The sequence below is a fragment of the Bombina bombina genome, chromosome 6, assembly GCF_027579735.1.
Source record: "Bombina bombina isolate aBomBom1 chromosome 6, aBomBom1.pri, whole genome shotgun sequence".
NCBI lineage: Eukaryota > Metazoa > Chordata > Amphibia > Anura > Bombinatoridae > Bombina > Bombina bombina.
The window spans coordinates 368,553,015-368,573,942 of record NC_069504.1 but is presented as its reverse complement, the minus strand read 5'-3'; the positions used below and the strand labels follow the sequence as shown (position 1 = coordinate 368,573,942).

Below are 20,928 nucleotides of genomic sequence, written 5' to 3'. Positions count from 1 at the left end.
CACAACATTTACATTTCAAGAGGCATGTGATTTGGAGGCACTGGAAAATTTGTACTTTGAAAGTGGCAACAATGAAACACATGTAGATACAAACATAGTATCGAGTGGCCCTTTGTTTTCAAGCGCCTCTAAATTTTATCCCTTACATATAAGGGGAAATATTCTTGAACAATTTCAAAAAAGAGTGGAGAGGGACAGGGCCGCCATCAGGGGGTGACAGGGGTGACTCCTGTCAGGGGCCCGATGGGCCAGGGGGGCCCCATGAGGCAAGAACTAAAAAAAAAAAAAAAAAAAAAAAAAAATTTTTTTTTTTTTTTTTTTTTTTTACATTTTATCAGCCACCAGTGTGTACTACAGCAGAGTGCTAATTGAGCATGGGAAATGTTATTACAAGGAGTAAAGTATTAGCATTTGAGAGGATTTCTGAGTGTGCACTAAACCACTATGCACAGTGTGAGATAGACTTGGCACTTTGTTTGTACAGTGTGTGCCTGAGTCAGACAGCAGATCATTTAACCAGATCTAATGGTATGAGTACCACAGCTACAGCTTATGCTTCCACCAAAACCATATAGAGTACAGCATTTTCAAAATCCATAAGTACAGCTGACAGATGGGAACATTTGTACACTATATTTGAAGTGGTGCTCTTGGTTAGGGAAAATGGGGAAAAACAAACAAACATATGTCAACCTTTTAAAAGTACTTTTCTTCATCTTGCCATCTACCCAGATAATTAATGTACAATTTTGAATTCACAGAATTATTTTTATTTACAAATATGATTCTTTAAAAAGTGATCTCTTAATTTCTGCAATTTTTTTATCATGCATGTCACACACTGTTGATTTAGGGGATGCAAGGTGCATACATGTTTCCTCCTGTGAGTGTTTCTGTGGGTGTCTGTGTTTATGTCTTTGTGCTTTGATTTGTGTCTCTATGAGTGTGTATGTATTTTTTTATGTGGGTCTCTCTGTGAGGGTGGGTGTGTATGTCTTTGTGCATTTTCTGTGGATGTCTGTGAGGGTGTGTGCATATGTTTTTGAGCTTTTTCTATGGGTGTCTCTGTGAGGGTGTGTGTATGTTTGTCTTTGTGTATTTTCTCTGGATGCCTCTGTGAGGGTGGGTGTGTATGTCTGTTTTCTGTGGATGTCTCTGTGAGGGTGTGTGTATGTATGTATGTATGTATGTCTGTGTTTTCTGTGGATGTCTCTGTGAGGGGGTGTGTTTTCTGTGGGTGTCTCTATGAGGGTGTGTGTATGTCTGTGTGTTTTCTGTGGATGTCTCAGTGAGGGTGTGTGTATGTATGTCTTTCTGTGTTTTGTGGTTGTCTGTGTGTGTATGTCTTTGTGTGTTTTCTGTGGGTGTCTCTGTTTGTATGTCTTTGTGTGTTTTCTGAGGCAGTCTCTGTCTGTGTTTCCTTGGGTGTATATGCAAGTTTGAGTTTGTGTGTGTCCATTGTCTGTTCCTTTTTAGGACATTTTGACATTACTACTGATTTTTCACATCTTTCTACAGACTTTGAAACTAACGAGACCTTTCCAGAAGTCACCAATCCACCATTTAACCTTTAAATTATTGTTTAGGCAGTTCAGGGCCCTTCCTTTCAGCCACTGCATGCTGCTGTCATCATTTAATTGGCATCTTCCTTTACAAAAAGATAATCAGAACTCCATATTTTGTTTTCTAAATCTCCTTTGTTTTACAAAACTGTAGTTTACCTCATTACTTGTCAGGTCAACGTAAACAAGTGTTGAGTGTCTGTTTGGGTGTCTGTGTCTGAGTGTGTTTTTTTGCTTGTCTGCTAGAGTGTCTATATGTGAATCCTTATGTGCGAGTGTGTGTGTGTGTGTCTGTGTATGTAACTACATATACAACATTTCCAAGTTTAAATAGACACAAGAATAAAGTGCATATGCGTTTTAGTCACTTGGTCAAAAATTGCACATGTCAAGAGGGGGGGGGCCCTGATCAATGGTTCAGTCAGGGGCCCCAAAATTTCTAGTGGTGGCCCTGGAGAGGGATCTAACGAATTTAGCTTATGTTGCCAAACAAAATGTGCATCCAAATTTAAATAAAGAAGAGCTTTTAGCCCTTAAAAGTCTCAAAGGAGATAAAAGTTTGGTCATTAGATCAGCAGACAAGGGTGGGTCTGTGGTTGTCATGGACAAATGTTTCTTTGTTCAAGAAGCACTACGACAACTTTCAGACCCATTCCAGTATACACTTTTGTCGCATGATCCCACAGCAAGATTCAAGCGTGAATTATTGCACCTAATTGACGATGGAAAGGAAGCAGGCTTCATAGATGAGAAAACAAGTGAATTTTTGACAGTAGATTCTCCGGTAAAGCCTGTTTTCAATTTCCTTCCCAAAGTACACAAGTCCTTAACAGATGTTAAGGGCCGTCCCATCATCAGCGGCATAGGCTCTATATCAGAGCCTATGTCACAATGGTTAGATTCCATCTTACAGCCAATGGTATCCAAGTTGTCTAGTTATTTGAGAGACACTAAGCAACTTTTGATTGAACTTGAATCTGTCTTTTGGCAAAGCAACTTTAGTTGGCTTTCTATAGATGTAACTTCCTTGTATTCATCTATACCTCATGACAAAGGTCTAGAAGCAATATCGTTTTTCCTGAAAAGAATGACTGAGTATAGTCCCCAGTTTTGCAGCTATATCTTAAAGGTTACAGAGTTCTTGTTAACTCATAATTTTTTCATGTTTGAGGGAGACCACTACCTCCAGAGATGTGGGACAGCAATGGGGGCCAAATTTGCCCCCTCCTATGCCAACCTGTTTATGGGTTGGTGGGAGCTGTCCCACATCTATGGAGATAGTGGACCCTGGAAAGCTAAGATCAATTACTACAGGAGATACATAGATGATCTTCTGATCATCTGGGAAGGAAGTGAATCAGAAGCTAAGGACTTCTTAAGGCACCTTAATAATAATCCAGCGGGGATTAAACTAACACATGAATTCAATGTCACACAACTCAACTATCTAGATGTAACACTAATGAGCAAAGAAAACAAAGTGTTTACAAAGGTGTTTAGAAAACCTATCTCAGGAAATACACTGCTCCACGCGAAAAGCAATCACCCAAAAAGGGTTTTTCGATCAGTTACAAAAGGGCAGTTCATACATTTGAAACGTAATTGTACAACACAAGAGGAATTTGATAAACAGGCTTCAGAACTAGAGGACCGCTTATGTCAAAGAGGTTATAAAAGAAAGGAAGTATCTATTTCTAGATTGGATATAGCCAAAAGAAGCAGGTCTCAATTTCTCAAGCCAGAGAAGCCTGGGAAAAAGGATGTTTTTGAAGGTGTTTCCTTTATCACTAGGTATAGTAACCAGTACCATCAGGTCTGCAACATCATACGGAAGCATTTCCGTATGTTATCAGCTGATGATGATCTCAGTGATATTGTATCAAAGGGGTGTAGGTATGCTTTCAAAAAAGGAAAAACATTGGCTAATCTAGCTCCCACACAAATAAGCACCACAAAACTTGATCAATCATCATGGTTAAGATTTAAAGGAGTCTTTAAATGTAGCTATACATCATGTATAGCCTGTGGATTCCTACAGTGTGGCGAAGGTTTTTCAAGTTCAGCAACAGGGGAACAATTCAGGCATTATTCATGCCTGAATTGTCGAGCCACTTATGTGGTTTACTTGCTGACCTGTGTACAATGTGGAGTTCAATACACAGGACTCACATCTAGAGAAACGAGGGACAGAATACGAGAACATGTAATTAATATCAAAGCAGGGAAATTGACAACGCCACTAGTGCAACATTTTAAATTGACACATAATAAAAATTCAGATACACTGAGGTGGACAATCATTGAACAAGTAACCTGTAAAGCAAGGGGTGGAGACAGGGATAAACTCCTAGCCAAAAGGGAGGCCTTCTGGGTACACAGACCCAGGACTAGAATCCCCACAGGTTTAAATTCAGAATTTGATATAATTAATTTTTGGGAGTAAAGGTTCTTGGGTCTGTGTGTCCAGGGGCATCCCGTGAGTTTGGCTTGAATTTGATATTTGGAATTTGAAATTTAGAATTTAAATTTGAGATTTGGAGTTCAAATTTGATATAAAATAAAATATATTTGGAGTACATGTACAAGTTTATTTAATTAATTAATTAAATAATTTTTGGCAGCAACAGTCTCTAGCAAAGGGATAAGGAAAGTATTTTCTGCAAAAAAGTTTTTTGTAAGTCTTTGCATAGCTGTGTAGTTTTTTCAGTTTTTTAAATGACTCAATTTTTAAAAGTTTGGAAAGGGACTTAAAAGCGTAAGCATACATCAAGCTAGAGTAGTTTAGAGCTTAAAGAATGATAGGGATATGTTGGCAGACTTTGTAATCGAGACAAAAAAGTTAACAAAAGTGTAAAGTCTAGAACTATAATATTCAGGCTATTAGTCTACTGCAAGTCCTTACCAAGAGTTCATCTGAGCATAAGCAATTGCATAATGTTTACATTACTTATTATTGTTTATTAAACATTTAGGAATAATACTTTATATTGGTGTATATGTACAAAAGGTGTGTTCTTAGAAAACGCCCAGGATAATTCTTTTATCCAATCACAATTTAGCACAATGTATTTAAAGGTGGATTGGGATTATGAGCATTATGCTACGATTACGGCCAGTAAGGCTGAAACGCGTCAGCGATAAGCTCTTTTGGTGATTTCTACACACACCACAATGTCCTTTGTTGTTGTGTAATAATGCTTCTTGAGGGGAGTTATTGTGACCTACAATAAAAGTTTTTTAACAAGTACCCTGGTGCAGCTCATCACTTTGTTGTTCTGGTATTTCTATCCCATACTCTTGCCAATTACATGAAAGAAAACATAATTTATGTAAGAACTTACCTGATAAATTCATTTCTTTCATATTGGCAAGAGTCTATGATGCCCACCCTTTTTTATGGTGGTTATGTTTTTTGTATAAAAAGCACAATTTTATTTCCAGTTCCTCTTTTTGTATGCTTTTTTACTCCTTATTCTATCACTCCACTACTTGGCTATTCGTTAAACTGAATTGTGGGTGTGGTGAGGGGTCTATTTTTGGCATTTTGAGGTCTGGGAAACTTTGCCCCTCATGGTAGGATTGTATATCCCATACGTCACTAGATCATGGACTCTTGCCAATATGAAAGAAATTAATTTATCAGGTAAGTTCTTACATAAATTATGTTTTTACTGTCATTAAGGTCAGTGACAGTTTCTGCTATGTTATAAAAGCAGTTATCCCCCATGTACTAAATGACAGGCTGACAAGGTTCTACGTCCAAATAATGGGCAGTGCATACTGTACATCCACTGCCCGCAGTTGTCATTGAAATATGATTCCCTTGTGCAGCGGCACCCCTTTCTCTTGCTACACATCAATCACCACTCTGCTTCTTAAAGGGACATTCCTGGCTAAATTGGAATCCACATCAATCCATTTTATTTTTGAATAGAAGCATATCTTTCTTAAGACACGGTGAGTGCATGGAATCATCAATTGTTGGAAATATCATTTCTGGCCAGCAGGAGGAGGCAAAGAGCACCACAACAAAGCTGTTAAGTATTACTTCCCTTCCCACAATCCCTAGTCATTCTCTTTGCCTTCAGTGCAAGGAGGAGGTGAAGTTGGTGGGCCTCACTGCATTTTCCTGACAGATTGCTGCCCTCAAATAGAATGCCAGAGTAGGCTTACTCTGTTCCTTCTTTTATCCACAGGTCTCTGTGAGGAGTGGCTTCTCATGCCAGGTGAGCTGTCCTCCTGCCGGACAGTCAAGGGTGCAGGTAAGTGCCATTTTATTTATTTCTCATAGAAAGCCCTTACACTACATCAGTTTGTAGGCTGCACCATATATGGGACTGGTTTATTCCTGAGAGTCAGGATTTCCTAGGCAGGATGCAGGGCACTGTGTGGCGGTAACCTAGAGAAGCAGTGTTTTTACTTTAAGAAGGTGGCTCAGTTTGTTAGACTGCTTATAGATGAAGTCATTATGTTTTGGGGACAATATGTGCTGTTTTTGTGTGACTAGTGCGCCTTGAATACGGAGTCACTAGGAGAGGTGTGCCTTCTCTTCAGTGCAGCGCAAGCTTTTACTTTTGGCGCCTCTTTTATTACTGTATAACGGCTTCTACGGACCTTTACCTCATTCAGATGCTGCTCCGGTTTCCTTTGCTTCCCTTACCAGCGTAGCGTTGCAGAGAGGAGCAGGTAGGCACCTCAGCTTAGCACTATGGTGTAGAGGTTGTGCAAGAGGTTTTTGTCTAAGTGTATAAACCTTTTTTATTGGGTGCTGAAAAAAGGCGGAAATTGCTGCCCAGGTATCCTCGGTGGTATCTGGGGCGCTAGCTGCCATCCCCATGCTGCAGGGGAGACGTAAGAGGAAAATTAGAGAATCAGATAGTAAGGTATCATCCTGTTCAGGCTAACCAAGTTGCTCTTTCCCATAAGTCGGAAGAGGAGGATACTTTGGTAGCCTCTGAGGGTAAAATCTCAGATTTGGATAGTATAATTCCTTCTTCTGATGCTGAAGTGGTTTCCTTCAGATTTAAGATTGAACACCTTCGTGTTCTATTAAAGGAGGTTTTGGCTACTTTGGACGACTTTGATACTCCTGTCGTTGTCAACCCTAAGAAATCTAGCAAATTTAAATAGATACTTTGATGTTCCCTCCCCTGGGGAGGTGTTTCCAGTGCCAGACCGTACTATAGAGATTATTGCCCGGGAATGGGAGAGACCAGGAATTCCCTTTTCTCCCTCTCCAGTTTTTAGAAAATGTTCCCGGTGGCAGACGGTCCCCAAGGTGGAAGGGGCAATTTCTACACTGGCCAAGAGGACTATTCCTATAGAGTATAGTTGCTCTTTCAAAGACCATATGGATAAGAAGCTGGACGCTTTCTTAAAGATGTAGTATATTCATCAAGGTTTACAATGGCAACCGGTGGTGTGTATTGCTCCAGTAACTAACAAGTGCGGCAGCCTATTGGTTTGACGCTTTGTCCGAGTCCCTCCAAGCTGAGACTACTTTGGAGGAGATACAAGATAGGATAAAGGCTCTCAAGTTAGCCAATTCCTTTATCACTGACGCCTCTTTGCAGATCATTAAGTTGGGAGCCAAAATATCTGACTTTATCATTTTAGCACGTAGAGCGCTATGGCTTAAATCTTGGTCAGCAGATGTTTCTTCCAAATTTAAGCTTTTGGCGATTCCTTACAAGGGAAAGACCTTGTTTGGGCCAGGGTTGGCAGAAATTATTTCTGATATCACGGGTAGTAAAGGATCCTTTCTGCCTCAAGACAAGAAGAACAAATCGAAAGGACGTCAGAGTAATTTTCATTCCTTTTGTAACTTCAGAGGTAAGTCTTTCCCCTCGTCTACCAAGCAGGATCAGTCTAAGTCTTCTTGGCAGCCCAGTCAGTCTTGGAACAAGGGGAAGCAATCTAAGAAACCCGCAGCTGAATCTAAGTCAGCATGAAGGGTCTGCCTCCAATCCGGGATCGGATCAAGTGGTGGGCAGATTTCTTTGTTCTCTCAAGCTTGGGAACAAGATGTTCTAGACCCGTGGGCCGTGGACATAGTATCCCAGGTTTACAAGTTAGAGTTCCAGACCTTTCCTCCCAGGGGCAGGTTCCACTCAAGATTGTCTGTAGACCAGATAAAAAGAGAGTCATCCTTGAAATGTGTACAGGATATTTCCCTTTTGGGAGTGATAGTTTCAGTTTCTAATACAGGAACAGGGTCTCAGGGGTTTTACTCTAACCTGTTCGTGGTGCCCAAAAAAGAGGGAACTTTCAGGGCTATTCTAGATCTAAAGCTCCTCAACAAATTTCTCAGAGTTCCGTCCTTCAAGATGGAGACTATGCGTTCCATTCTTCCTCTGTTTCAGAAGGTTAGTCCATGATGACCATAGACCTGAAGGATGCGTACCTGCATGTTCCCATTCACAGGGTATCATCATAAATTTCTGAGATTTGCCTATTTGGACAAACACTTTCAATTTGTAGTGCTCCCATTTGGCCTTGCCACAGCTCCCAGAATTTTCTCAAAGGTCCTGGGAGCTCTGTTGACAGTAATTCGGTCCCCGGGAATTGCAGTAGCACCTTATCTGGACGACATTCTGGTTCAGGCGCCATCTTTTCAACCTTCAAAATCTCCTACAGAGATCTTGTCTTTTCTTCATTCCCACGGATGGAAGGTGAATTTGGGGAAAAGCTCTCTTATTCTGGCTACAAGGGTGGTCTTCTTAGGAACCCTTATAGATTCCCTATCAATGAAAATATTTCTGACGGAAGTCAGAAGAGCACGCTTGCCTATCACTACAGTCTGCTGTACGGCCATCAGTGGCCCAATGTATGGAGGTAATTGGTTTATTTGCTTTTCACAACAGGGGAGTGTTAGTTCATGTGAGCCATATAGATAACATTGTGATCACGTCCATGGCTTGTGGCAGACACTGCACTAATTGGCTAAAATGCAAGTCAATAGATCATAAATAAAATGTCATGTGATCAGGGGGGGCTGTCAGAAGATGCTTAGATACAAGGTAATCACAGAGGTAAAAAGTATATTAATATATCAGTGTTGGTTATGCAAAACTGGGGAATGGGTAATAAAGGGATTATCTATCTTATAAAACAATAAAACTTCTGGTGTAGACTGTCCCTTTAAACAACTTTCCAATTTACTTACATTATCAAATTTGTTTTGTTCTCTTGTTATCCTTTGTTGAAGGAACAGCGTTGCACTACTGGCAGCTAGCCGAACACATCTAATTAGCGAATCACAAGAGACAAATGGGTGCAGGCACCAATTAGCAGCAGCTCCCTCTAGTGTAGGATATATGCTTATTCTTTTTCAACAAGGGATAATTTTCACTGCAGTCATCTTTCAGCTTGATAAGCAAGCAAGCAGACATTGCAGAACTTAGGTTCCATTGTCACATAACTTTTGCAGCAAATGCCCTCTACTGAACATGGGGAATAAACTAATTGATTGCAGCTAGATTAGATGTCTCCTACCAACACTTTAGAGGAAAAACTGCTGTCTTGCCTTCCTGTCCAGACCTCAGACCTTTTGTAGAGCTGTGACAGGAAGTAATAGAAACTTTTAAAATCCTTTTAAAATGGTGAATGATACATATTGCAATGGTTTATATTAAGTATAATCAAATGCTTAGTGTTTTTTATAGCAACAATGAAACACAATTTTGTATTCCTTTAAGATTAACATAGTAGATGAAGCTGAAAGAAAACAGAAGTCTATTAAATTTGATTCAGAAATTCCATTACATAATTGTCAGTTGTGATATCTAGTAGTGTTGTATCCAAACTGTTCCTCAATGTTGAAATACAATATTTGCAATTATTGTGCTTGGACCATTAGACATGCCTCATAAAAGTATAGTCCTCTTATCAGTTAACAGAACAGGTACAACAGAACAACGTTTCACAGCTACAGTTCTTTGAATTTATGTTTAGCGCTTCACCTCCAAAAGAAGATTCTGGTGTGAACCCAGAAGATCTTTCCCTGGTTGACTCTCCTATCAGATCATTTGTTTCCATCTCAGAGGCCAAGGATTGCCTTGTGGACTTCAAACAGCAGTTCAGTCGTCGACCAGGCAGCAGCGGTCTAAGTAATCGTGTGAGAGGTAGAAGAAGACGACGGTGATATTTAAAGAGACCTGAAACCTACATTATTTCTTTAATGATTCAGATAGAATGTGATTTTAAACAACTTTCTAATTTACTTCTATTTTCTAATTTGTTTTGTTCTCTAGGTTTCCTTTGTTGAAAAGTATACATATGTAGGCTGAGAAGCTGCTTATTGGGGCTGCACATATTTGCTTCATATTTTTGGCTTACCCAAAGTTCAGCTAGCTCCCAGTAGTGCAATACTGCTTCTTCAGCAAAGCATACCAAGAGAATGAAGCAAATTAGATAATAGAAGTAAATTTGAAAGTTTTTTTAAACTGCATGCTCTATCTGAATCATGAAAGAATAATTTTGGGTTTCATGCCCTTTTAAGGGGAAAACAACACAAAACAGCAAATAAGTGGGGGACCAAGTTGAACATGTTTTTGGTTGTATACTGTATACTTGCATTTTGCTTTAGTCGTTCGTATGTTAAAACGTACAGAAAACCTTTAAAATGTTTCTTAAATTATTTATAGCGAAGAGACTTGATGAAATTTGTACAAACCATTTCTTTAAAAAAAAAAAAAAACAGCTGGGGTTTATTAAAGACAATACATTATTTTTTATATAAAATTGGTAGGATATTTCATTTTAAACATACATTGTCAATACTACATTAAATAATTCTACATTCATTGCCAATTTCTTTTTTACACACACTATTACTTAAAGCAGCAGCTACATATACGTAAGTTATTATTGTCATATGTATGATGATTTGGTATAACATTCCACCTTTTTCATTTTGTCCCCTGCTCCTTTTCTCTTTTTATGTTAAGTGCTGTATATTGTATCTGTATGAAAACTGATAAATCTGTGTTCAAGCAGAGATGTCTATAATCAATTGTTCATCAGTGAGTTTAATGAATGAGTTTAATGCAAGTCTAAATTGTGTAATGTCCTGTTAAGGTGTGGCCACAGTTTTTCAGAAGTCTCCTTTCATGAGTAGGGATGAAACAAATAATACAAAACAGAACATTATTTTTTTTGTAAAGATGGTGACAAATAGTTCATAGGGTTTATCATATTTTTCTATACTTTTATTATATTTTTCTTGCATGACCTTGTTCTTATGAATCTAAAAGAATGTAAATATGTGGTTTTGTTTACGCATGTCAAGCTAGAAAACATTGAAGACACTGGTCTTGGCTTATAATAGATTCACCAAAAAGCAAATGCAATTAAACAGTCTTTCCCTTTTCAGTTTTGTATTTCGTTTTTTAAGATCATCACCTTTTATTATAATAATTTTCTTTCACAAGATGGTGAGAGTCCAGAGATGTGGATTTGAGTTGCATGACTTGGACTTGACTTGAAATCAAGTCACAAATTTGATAAATTGTGACTCAACATAATCAAGGAAGACTTGTGACTTGACTTAGACTTTGACAGCAATGACTCGAGACTTGACTTGACTTGGACTTGAGCCCTATGACTTGCCAAGTCTTTATACATTCTAGGTCAGAGTTGTGACCTAGGATGGTCCCTGGAGTATGACAAACAAAATAATATATTTAAAATACCTAACTCACTTTTGTTTTTTACATCCCAAGATATTTATTTTTGGTCAAACAATAAAATATAATATGCAGGAAAAAAGCCACTGCGTGCGGCTGCACTAATCCGGAACACACAAGGAGGCAAAAGGTTATCCAAAAGAAGGCCGGCTATACCAGAGTGCGGTAGCCAGGGAGATCAGCCCCAAATACAAATGAAAATATCCAAGGAGTAGGAAAAAGTTGAAGGCTGCACGAACAAATTTGAAGATAAAAAATATAAATTTTATTTGTACATTAAAAATTTCTCACAAGCACATACTCGCAATGGAGTTACCCTAGCACACAGGGAGTAAGCTGCTCTCCGACGCGTTTCCTGCCCTCTAGGGGCACTTCATCAGGGATAGCAGCTGTTTCCCTCATCAGTCATTTATACCTAAGTATCTGTTAACCTCTGGGTTGCCAAACCTATAGCAATAAAGTATAAAGTAACTGTGTATATTATTGCATGTTTGTAAACCCATGTACAACATATCCTGGTATAAATGTAACATTCAACATCTAATGTTAATAGCGATATTTATATACTTAAAAATCAATTTGTTTATTCAAGAATAAATTTTCTATTGTAGGGGAAGAATAGAACAAGGAATAATTATATAGCTCATGTTATAACAAGTTATCTGGCTATACTATAGGAGATACTTAAATTTAGACCAAAGTTTGAGCTTGAGTGTGACAATTCTTAAAGGCAAAGATGAGGACTGGAAAAATAAACAAATACACAGTAAGTTTGTTTTATACCTATCTATGCGTTTGTACCCTATGTATATATATTGATATTAAAGATGAGTCTATATTTCTCTACAAGGGGTTCTTAATTTGTTACACTTCAATGGCCAATTGCTGTTATCTTAACAAACAATATAATTCCATACAGTACAATTTGAAGATATGCTAGGAGAAGACACATGAATTGATTTAACAACCTTACTATAAGTTGTAGTGCATTTTAGAAATACATTATAAAATAATGTTATGTATTGAACAATCTTATATATATATGAAGTAAAATATATATATATATATATATATATATATACACTAAGGTATGTTGCAATCAACTGCATCTCCAATAAAAATATATGACCTTAGATTGGTATAGTGAAAAGAAATAAGCTCTATTAAGAAATATTATGAAACAGATAATACATAGAACTATTCATATTTATATTCCTGTATATAATTGGAGATCCCAGATTTTATTCATTCCCTTGGGGTAACCTGTTTCCAGCTTATGAATCCAAAAAGCTTCCTTCTTATTTAATTTTGCTAATCTATCACCCCCAATTATTCTCTTAGGTACTCTATCTATTGCTTGAAACTGAAAATATGATAAAATTTTATCTATCATGGATTTGTTATAAGTATGGCCATATCTATGTTTAGCAAAATGCTTAGCTACAGGAGTTTTTGGCTCCAAAGCTTCTATAGATAAGAGATGTTCGCGGATGCGATCTTTGAGGGGTCTTATTGTTCTCCCTGTATATTGACTCCCACAGAATTTGCAGGATATCAAATATACTACATAATCAGATTGACAAGTTAGACGTTGGTATATTTTGAACTCACATTTAGTTATATGGGAATAAAATTTATCTCCAGGTTTCACATGATTGCAGCATTTACATGGCCTTACCCCACATTTGTAGGTGCCATTTCCTACTTTTAGCCAACTTGCCTCCAGAGTCAGTTGTTTATTTGGTTCTGAAAAATTCCTATTTATATGCTGTCCTATGGTTTTTGCCCGCCTAGACACAAAACTGACCCCTTTATTTTTAGAAAGATTACTCATGGAAGGTTCCTTTTCTAGGATTGGAAGATATCTCTTAATGATTTTGCAGATCTTATTCTCCATGTTATTGGTTTTTATCTTGTCTTTAAGTAAACTAGCTCGATCCATTTGTTTAACATTTTCTTGTGTAACTTCCAATTGTTTCTTATCGTAACCTCTCTCCTGTAGTCGCTTTTTTAGGAGACCTGCATGTTTATTATAGTCATCAATATTACTACAGTTTCTCCTAAGCCTAATAAATTGGCCTTTTGGGATTGCACGTTTTAAGTGTTTTGGGTGATTAGACTCAGCCCTCAGAATGGTGTTTCCTGCTATTTCTTTCCTGTATGTTTCTAAAGTTACTACTTTCTTACGATTATCAATTTTAATTTTGAGGTCAAGGAAGTAAATATGGTCTTTTGCCCAACTCCACGTGAACTTGCTGTTATCATTAAGGGACTCTATGAATTCTTCTAGTTGAGTAACATTTCCCTGCCATATTATTAGTACGTCGTCAATAAAACGAGTATAAAATTTGATGTTTTCTTTGAAGCTGTTTAGCTCACCAAATATCTTGAATAACTCAAAGTAACCTAAGTAAATATTGGCATAAGAGGGGGCGAATTTCGCCCCCATCGCTGTACCCCTTTGCTGTAAATAAATTTTACCTTTGAAAACAAAATAATTGTGAGTCAAGAGAAAACTAACCGCATCAACTAAATAACTAATGAACACAAAATCAAAATTAGTATAAAATTTTAGAAATTCTTCTAGTGCTAATAAACCCTGATTGTGGGGGATACAGGAATATAATGAAATAACATCAATTGTTACTAACAAGTAGGACTCATCCCATTTAAATCCATCAAGATTTCTAAGTAGCTGTTTGGTGTCTCTTAGATGGCCCGGCATTTTAGTAACAATAGGTTGGAGATGTCCATCTACCCATTCTCCTAGCCTTTCTCCAAGTGTACCTATGGTGGAAATAATGGGCCTACCAGGAGGTTTTAACGGATTCTTGTGAATTTTAGGTAGATGTTTAAAGGTGGATATTGTGGGAAATTTTACCGATAAAGACTCACCTAATTTCTGATCTAAAATGCCTAATTTAATTCCTTCTTCTAAGATTATATCTAATTCTGTAATGAATTTAATTGTTGGATTGAAAGTAAGGGCTCTATATGTGTGTCTGTCATTTAGTTGTATGTGAGCTTCGGTCTCATAAGCTACTCTGTCTAAGACAACTATGGAGCCCCCCTTCTAGTTGAGTAACATTTCCCTGCCATATTAGTACGTCGTCAATAAAACGAGTATAAAATTTGATGTTTTCTTTGAAGCTGTTTAGCTCACCAAATATCTTGAATAACTCAAAGTAACCTAAGTAAATATTGGCATAAGAGGGGGCGAATTTCGCCCCCATCGCTGTACCCCTTTGCTGTAAATAAATTTTACCTTTGAAAACAAAATAATTGTGAGTCAAGAGAAAACTAACCGCATCAACTAAATAACTAATGAACACAAAATCAAAATTAGTATAACATTTTAGAAATTCTTCTAGTGCTAATAAACCCTGATTGTGGGGGATACAGGAATATAATGAAACAACATCAATTGTTACTAACAAGTAGGACTCATCCCATTTAAATCCATCAAGATTTCTAAGTAGCTGTTTGGTGTCTCTTAGATGGCCCGGCATTTTAGTAACAATAGGTTGGAGATGTCCATCTACCCATTCTCCTAGCCTTTCTCCAAGTGTACCTATGGTGGAAATAATGCGCCTACCAGGAGGTTTTAATGGATTCTTGTGAATTTTAGGTAGATGTTTAAAGGTGGATATTGTGGGAAATTTTACCGATAAAGACTCACCTAATTTCTGATCTAAAATGCCTAATTTAATTCCTTCTTCTAAGATTATATCTAATTCTGTAATGAATTTAATTGTTGGATTGAAAGTAAGGGCTCTATATGTGTCTCTGTCATTTAGTTGTATGTGAGCTTCGGTCTCATAAGCTACTCTGTCTAAGACAACTATGGAGCCCCCCTTATCTGAATTGGTGATCACCAAATCTTCATTTTTTTTTTTTTCTTTTAAATGAATTTTTATTTGGTTTTAGAATAAGAGGTAACATTTGGGGACTCGCAGGACCCCTGATCTAGCATACACAAACAAAAGGATCGGACACGCAGGTCCGGTTGCAATAGCTGTTCAAACATTGAAATATCGTAGATAAATTGCAGGGAAAGGTAACACTTGGGGACACACAGGTCCCCTGTTCAAACATACACAAACAAAAGGATCGGACACGCAGGTCCGGTTGCAATAACTGTTCAAACATTGATATATCACAAATAAATTGCAGGGATATGTGGTGAAAATAATTCACCAAGGTGGAACCCTAGTGTGGGCTCTAGAGATAAGGGGGGGGGGGTGATAATTATAGATTAGATTTAATTCCAGAGACAAGTAACATGCACCCTGTGTCTAGTATATACTCTACTCAGCACTTATTGAGCTTAACACCCACTACACCTGGCCCTCATTACACCTAGAACATGCCGTACCCAGCGCACATTCACTGTACTTCACTCATCGTATTTAGCATAAACCATACCCAGCGCACACAGTTCCCAACACATAATATACCTAGCACACACTGTACTTAACCTGAATTGTACCCAGCATACCCCGTACCTGGCACACCTCATACCTAGCACCCATTGTACCCAACACGCATAGTACCTGGAACCTACTGTACCTAGCTCACACAATGCTCAGCACACACAGCACCCGGCACCCACCTAGCCTAGCACACGCAGTACCCAGCACACAATGAACCAAGCATTCACCGTAGTCAGCACTCATTGCATCTAATGCGCTCTGCACCTAGCACACACTGTACCTAGCACCCACGGTACTTCGTTCAAACTGTACCTAGCCCATGCCGTATCTAGCACACATTGTACCTAGCACACATTGGACCTAGCACACATTGGACCCAGCACACATTGGACCTAGCAAACATAGTGCCTAACACACATTGTGCCTAACACACAATGTACCCAGCACACATTGTACCCAGCACACATTGTACCTAGCACACATTGTACCTAGCACACATTGCGCCTAGCACACATTGTACCTAGCACACATTGTACCTAGCCCATGCCGTACCTAGCACACATTGGGCCTAGCACACATTGTACCTAGCACACACGGTACCTAGCTCACGCCGTACCTAGCACACGCCGTACCAGGCACCCCCTTGCCTGGCACATGCAGTACCTAGCACCCATTGAACCTAGCATGCACTGTACCTAGCACACACTGTACCTAGCACACACTGTACCTAGCACACACTGTACCTAGCACATATTGTACCTAGCACACATTGTACCTAGCACACATTGTACCTAGCACACACTGTACCTAGCACACATTGTACCTAGCACACATTGTACCTAGCACACACTGTACCTAGCACCCATTGTACCTAGCACACATTGTACCTAGCACACACAGTACCTAGCACATGCAGCACCTAGCACACACGGCACCTAGCACACACGGCACTTAGCACACACTGTACCTAGCTCACGCCGTACCTAGCACACGCCGTACCCAGCACTCCCCTTGCCTGGCACATGCAGTACCTAGCACACACTGAACCTAGCACACACTGTACCTAGCACACAATGTACCTAGCACACATTGTACCTAGCACACATTATACCTAGCCCATATTGTACCTAGCACACATTGCACCCAGCACACACTGAACCTAGCACACATGGCACCTGGTACACACGGCACCTAGCACCGACGGCACCTAGCACACACGGTACCTAGCACACATTGTACCTAGCACACGCCATACCAGGCACCCCCTTGCCCGGCACATGCAGTACCTAGCACACATTGAACCTAGCAAACATTGTACCTAGCACATATTGTACCTAGCACACATTGTACCTAGCACACATTGTACCAAGCACACACTGTACCAAGCACACACTGTACCTAGCACACATTGTACCTAGCACACACAATACCTAGCACACACGGTACCTAGCACACACAGTACCTAGCTCACGCCGTACCTAGCACACGCCGTACCCGGCACCCCCCTTGCCTGGCACATGCAGTACCTAGCACACATTGAACCTAGCACGCATTGTGCCTAGCACACACTGTACCTAGCACACACTGTACCTAACACACACTGTACCTAGCACACACTGTACCTAGCACACACTGTACCTAGCACACACTGGACTTAGCACACACTGTATCTAGCACGCACTGCACCTAGCACGCACTGCACCTAGCACACACTGCACCTAGCACACACTGCACCTAGAGAACATAGGATGTAGTGATAAAGGGTGCAGATACTGAGTATGAGGCAACACAGGGAAATCCTATTAAGTAAAATAGGTAAAAGAAAGTCTCTATACATCTTTAGGGTGACATCTGAGGACAAATTATCATGTATTATAAGGACACTAGACAGAGCAGCCATTTTGCTATTTAAAGTTTTGTACACATGAGGATCTGTCGATGCTATCATGTAGAAACAAGACACACATTAGACAAAAATAATAAATGTTTCTATAGACTCAGAGATATAATATTACTCATATATAGGAACTAGCTCAGAGTAGCAAAAGACAAGCAGACAAAAAACTAGTAGGGTGTGGGCTAAATTAACAAACAAAGTATGTCCAGCACAACTACTATGGTAGGAAATAGGGGCTGCTGGGATTTATGGGCAGTATATATAGTTTAATATTTTGCAAGCTAATTAGTAAAAGAATAACTTCTGCTAAGTTGAAGCCCAGCCAAGTTAAAACTACGACCCCAGGGAGATGGAGGATATTGAACCCTTTGCAACAATACTGTGAAACAATATATAATAAGAGACAAGATAGGGAAGCATAACACATATAAAATATATGTCCCCCAGATGGCTTCTAAAAGAACAAGGGCAGTTCTGAAAGTGTCTGTGGCGTACATATTCCAATACTTCTGAGTAGGCATTCTTGGGTATACTAATCCAGTTAACTGGCTAATCCACTTTTGCTTTCAGAGGGGATTATGCCCCCAGCGATGCCCCCTGTGTCCCAATGTATCCTGTCTCCTATCTTTAAGGGCAAGAGAGCAATTCAGGCATAAAGATTCCCCACCGCCTGGGTCAGCGGCCACCTCGTTACACGACATAGTCATCAATTTTAGTCCGCCATGTCAGTTCTTAGTCTGTGTACAGGGATCAGGCAGAGATCGCAATTTATGCGTGAGCAGTTCCTCCTCCAAATCAACCGCAGCCATTTCGGTCCTCCTCAATACAGCTACTTCCCAGTTATGTGCATGCCTCCTCCGCTGTCTTTACACTCCTCTCTCATCTGCCCAGTGTCCGTGGCTTGCATTTTGAAAATTTTGATAGCAGGGATTAAGTGGTGATGCAGCCTATTTAATCCCTGTATACACGTGTTGACCTTATCCGGCCAGGATGGGCTAAGCAGCGCAGCACTCGATTTTACATCAGCTCCTATACGGGGGTCAGTTGCGCTCAGTGTCAAGCGGAGGTGCATGCTTACCCTGGTGGTGCTGGCTCCGGATTTCTCTACAGCTGCGATCTGAAACTTACTGCATCTCCGGCAGTTTCTATGTTGCTGCGTTGTCCATTATGCAGGCTTTCATGTGTCACTTATTTTGAGGTTAAAACCTCCAGACACAATAACTCATCCTGTGCTGCGGTTAGCCTCTGAGTGAGATCCACTATTGATGCCTATCTTGCTCTGTTTCTTGTGGCCTCGCAAATTCTGTCTCACCAAGAACAAGCTTGTAGCCAAGATGGCGCCAGTTGTCTCCTAGCAGATACCCAGATCTGCATGTTCGGCCTCTCCTGCTTCGATAAAGTTTCACACAACTGGTTTCTGGGTATCGTTGTGATCAGGCTGGAAGCAGCTGTTGAGATCTGTTAGGGTAGTCTCATTAAAATGGAAAAATTAAGCTTTTTCATGTCAAAGGAGCAGGAGCTCCCTGACGGTGCAGCTGCCTTCATCGGGCGCTGACTCCGCCCCCCCCAAATCTTCATTTTTTTGAAGGTCCCGCAAGGCCTGCCATTCTGTTCTAGATAGATTATTTTTTTGTTTTGTTTTTCCTGTTTCAATACTATGTAATTTTCTAATTTCTTGCTCGACAATAGTATGAAAGAGGTCAATATTTTCATTCCTAGTTTGAGAAGGATAAAAATATTTATTAGTATGTTTCAATTTACTTTTTGGGATTATGAGATCTTGTTCATTATACCTTAAGCTATCTCTCTGTAATGTTACAAGATTAGTAAGGTCACATAATTCATCAAAATTCATTCCCTCTAATCTCTCAAAAACCGGTTGGTCAACATGTAAATCTATACTAGAGATAGGGTTGGTATCATTATCTATAGATTCTGAGAAATGTTTTTTCAATGTTACTTTTCTCATAAATTTATTAAGGTCAACCAATACATCAAAGAGGTTAAAATCATTTGTTGGGGCAAATCCAAGTCCTTTTGCCAGAACTCTATGTTGATCTTCTGTAAGTTGTATACTAGACAGATTGATTACATTTTGCCCCTCTGGCTCTTCACATTTTTTGACTCTTTGTTAGCTCTGCTTGGATATCTCGGTGTAGACATATTTCCTCCTTTTTCCTTGTTGGCATTAATGGTAGGTGTAACATCTTGTTTGACAATTTCTGAGAAGGGTTTGCGTTTGGTTGCATTTTTTGGTTTTGCTCCAAGATCTCTTTCATGTTGTTGTTCATCACTACTTTCTATTGGACTGGTCATCTGTTCCTGTTGAATTTCTTCTGGTTCTTGTTCTGTTTCTGAAGATTCTGATAATTCTGTGGTTGTATTAAAAGAACTATCAGTTGCAAAACTGCTCTCACTGAAAGTGACTTTTCTTTGTGTGGAGTTCTTCTTTTTATTCTTATTTTTATACCAACCATTCTTGTCTTTCTTGTTCTTTTTGTTGCCATATAAATTCTTCTCACTGGTATTCCAATTGTAGACCACATCCAAGTCATAGTCCTTGCAATCTCGTTGGTACTTGTTTACTTTCCTCTCCATAATTTCTTTGTCAATTTTTTCCATAGTTTCATTAAACTGTTTTTGGAATGCCTCAAATCTAGTGTCCCCCTTGGTTTGGTCAATCGTCTCCTGTAGTTCTGTAAGATCTGTAAGGACTTTTTCCCTTTCTATTTTCTTCTTATCTAGTAACTTCCCCATCAATGTCAAGGAGCATTTGGTCAGGGTTTCATTCCAGTCATCCATGAAAGCTTTATCTTCCCTTTCATTGGCAGGATATTTTTTCATCCTGAGTCCTCTTGGGACCTTGTTCTCATTTATATACAACTGCAAGAATTCTATCTCCCACCAAAGTCTAAGTTCCTTGATACTTAGTTTTTCTTTACTTGAAAATAAATTGACAATGTCTCCCTGTGTGCATTCTTGGGTATTTGTACTTTTAATTAAATTCTCCAATTTTGTGCGCCTTAGTGCAATATTACCATAAGCCATATTGACCGTTTGAAGCTTTATAGCAAATTTCAGATATTTACTTGTTTCAAATTTTGCTGTGTTTAGAAAAAATATGTATTTCTTATACAGGTATTCTTATGAAGAAAACAAGGGAAAAAAGTCATAAAGAAAATCAACATTCACACATATTCTTCATAGAAACCCAATAAAGCTTCTTGGTAATGTAGTATTAATCACTCTGTAGTTTTAGTCCATCCTGGTGCTCATTTAGTAAAGTGTCCCTCATATAGCATACCTAAGTATGATAAAGCTTGTTGTCCCTTTAAATAAAGATGATTGTG

The 20,928-nt window shown here is 39.1% G+C and overlaps 1 protein-coding gene across 1 annotated transcript in view; it reads left to right on the top strand.

Moving 5' to 3' along the window:
- LOC128662969 (BRCA1-A complex subunit RAP80) overlaps window positions 1-10,934 on the top strand; it is a 392,665-nt gene extending 381,731 nt beyond the window's left edge. The window contains exon 7 of the mRNA XM_053717051.1: window positions 9,516-10,934. Within this exon, the coding sequence (XP_053573026.1) occupies window positions 9,516-9,705 (190 nt within the window). The 3' untranslated portion in view covers window positions 9,706-10,934. The remainder of the gene's footprint in view (window positions 1-9,515) is intronic.
- The last annotated feature ends 9,994 nt before the right edge of the window (window positions 10,935-20,928 follow it).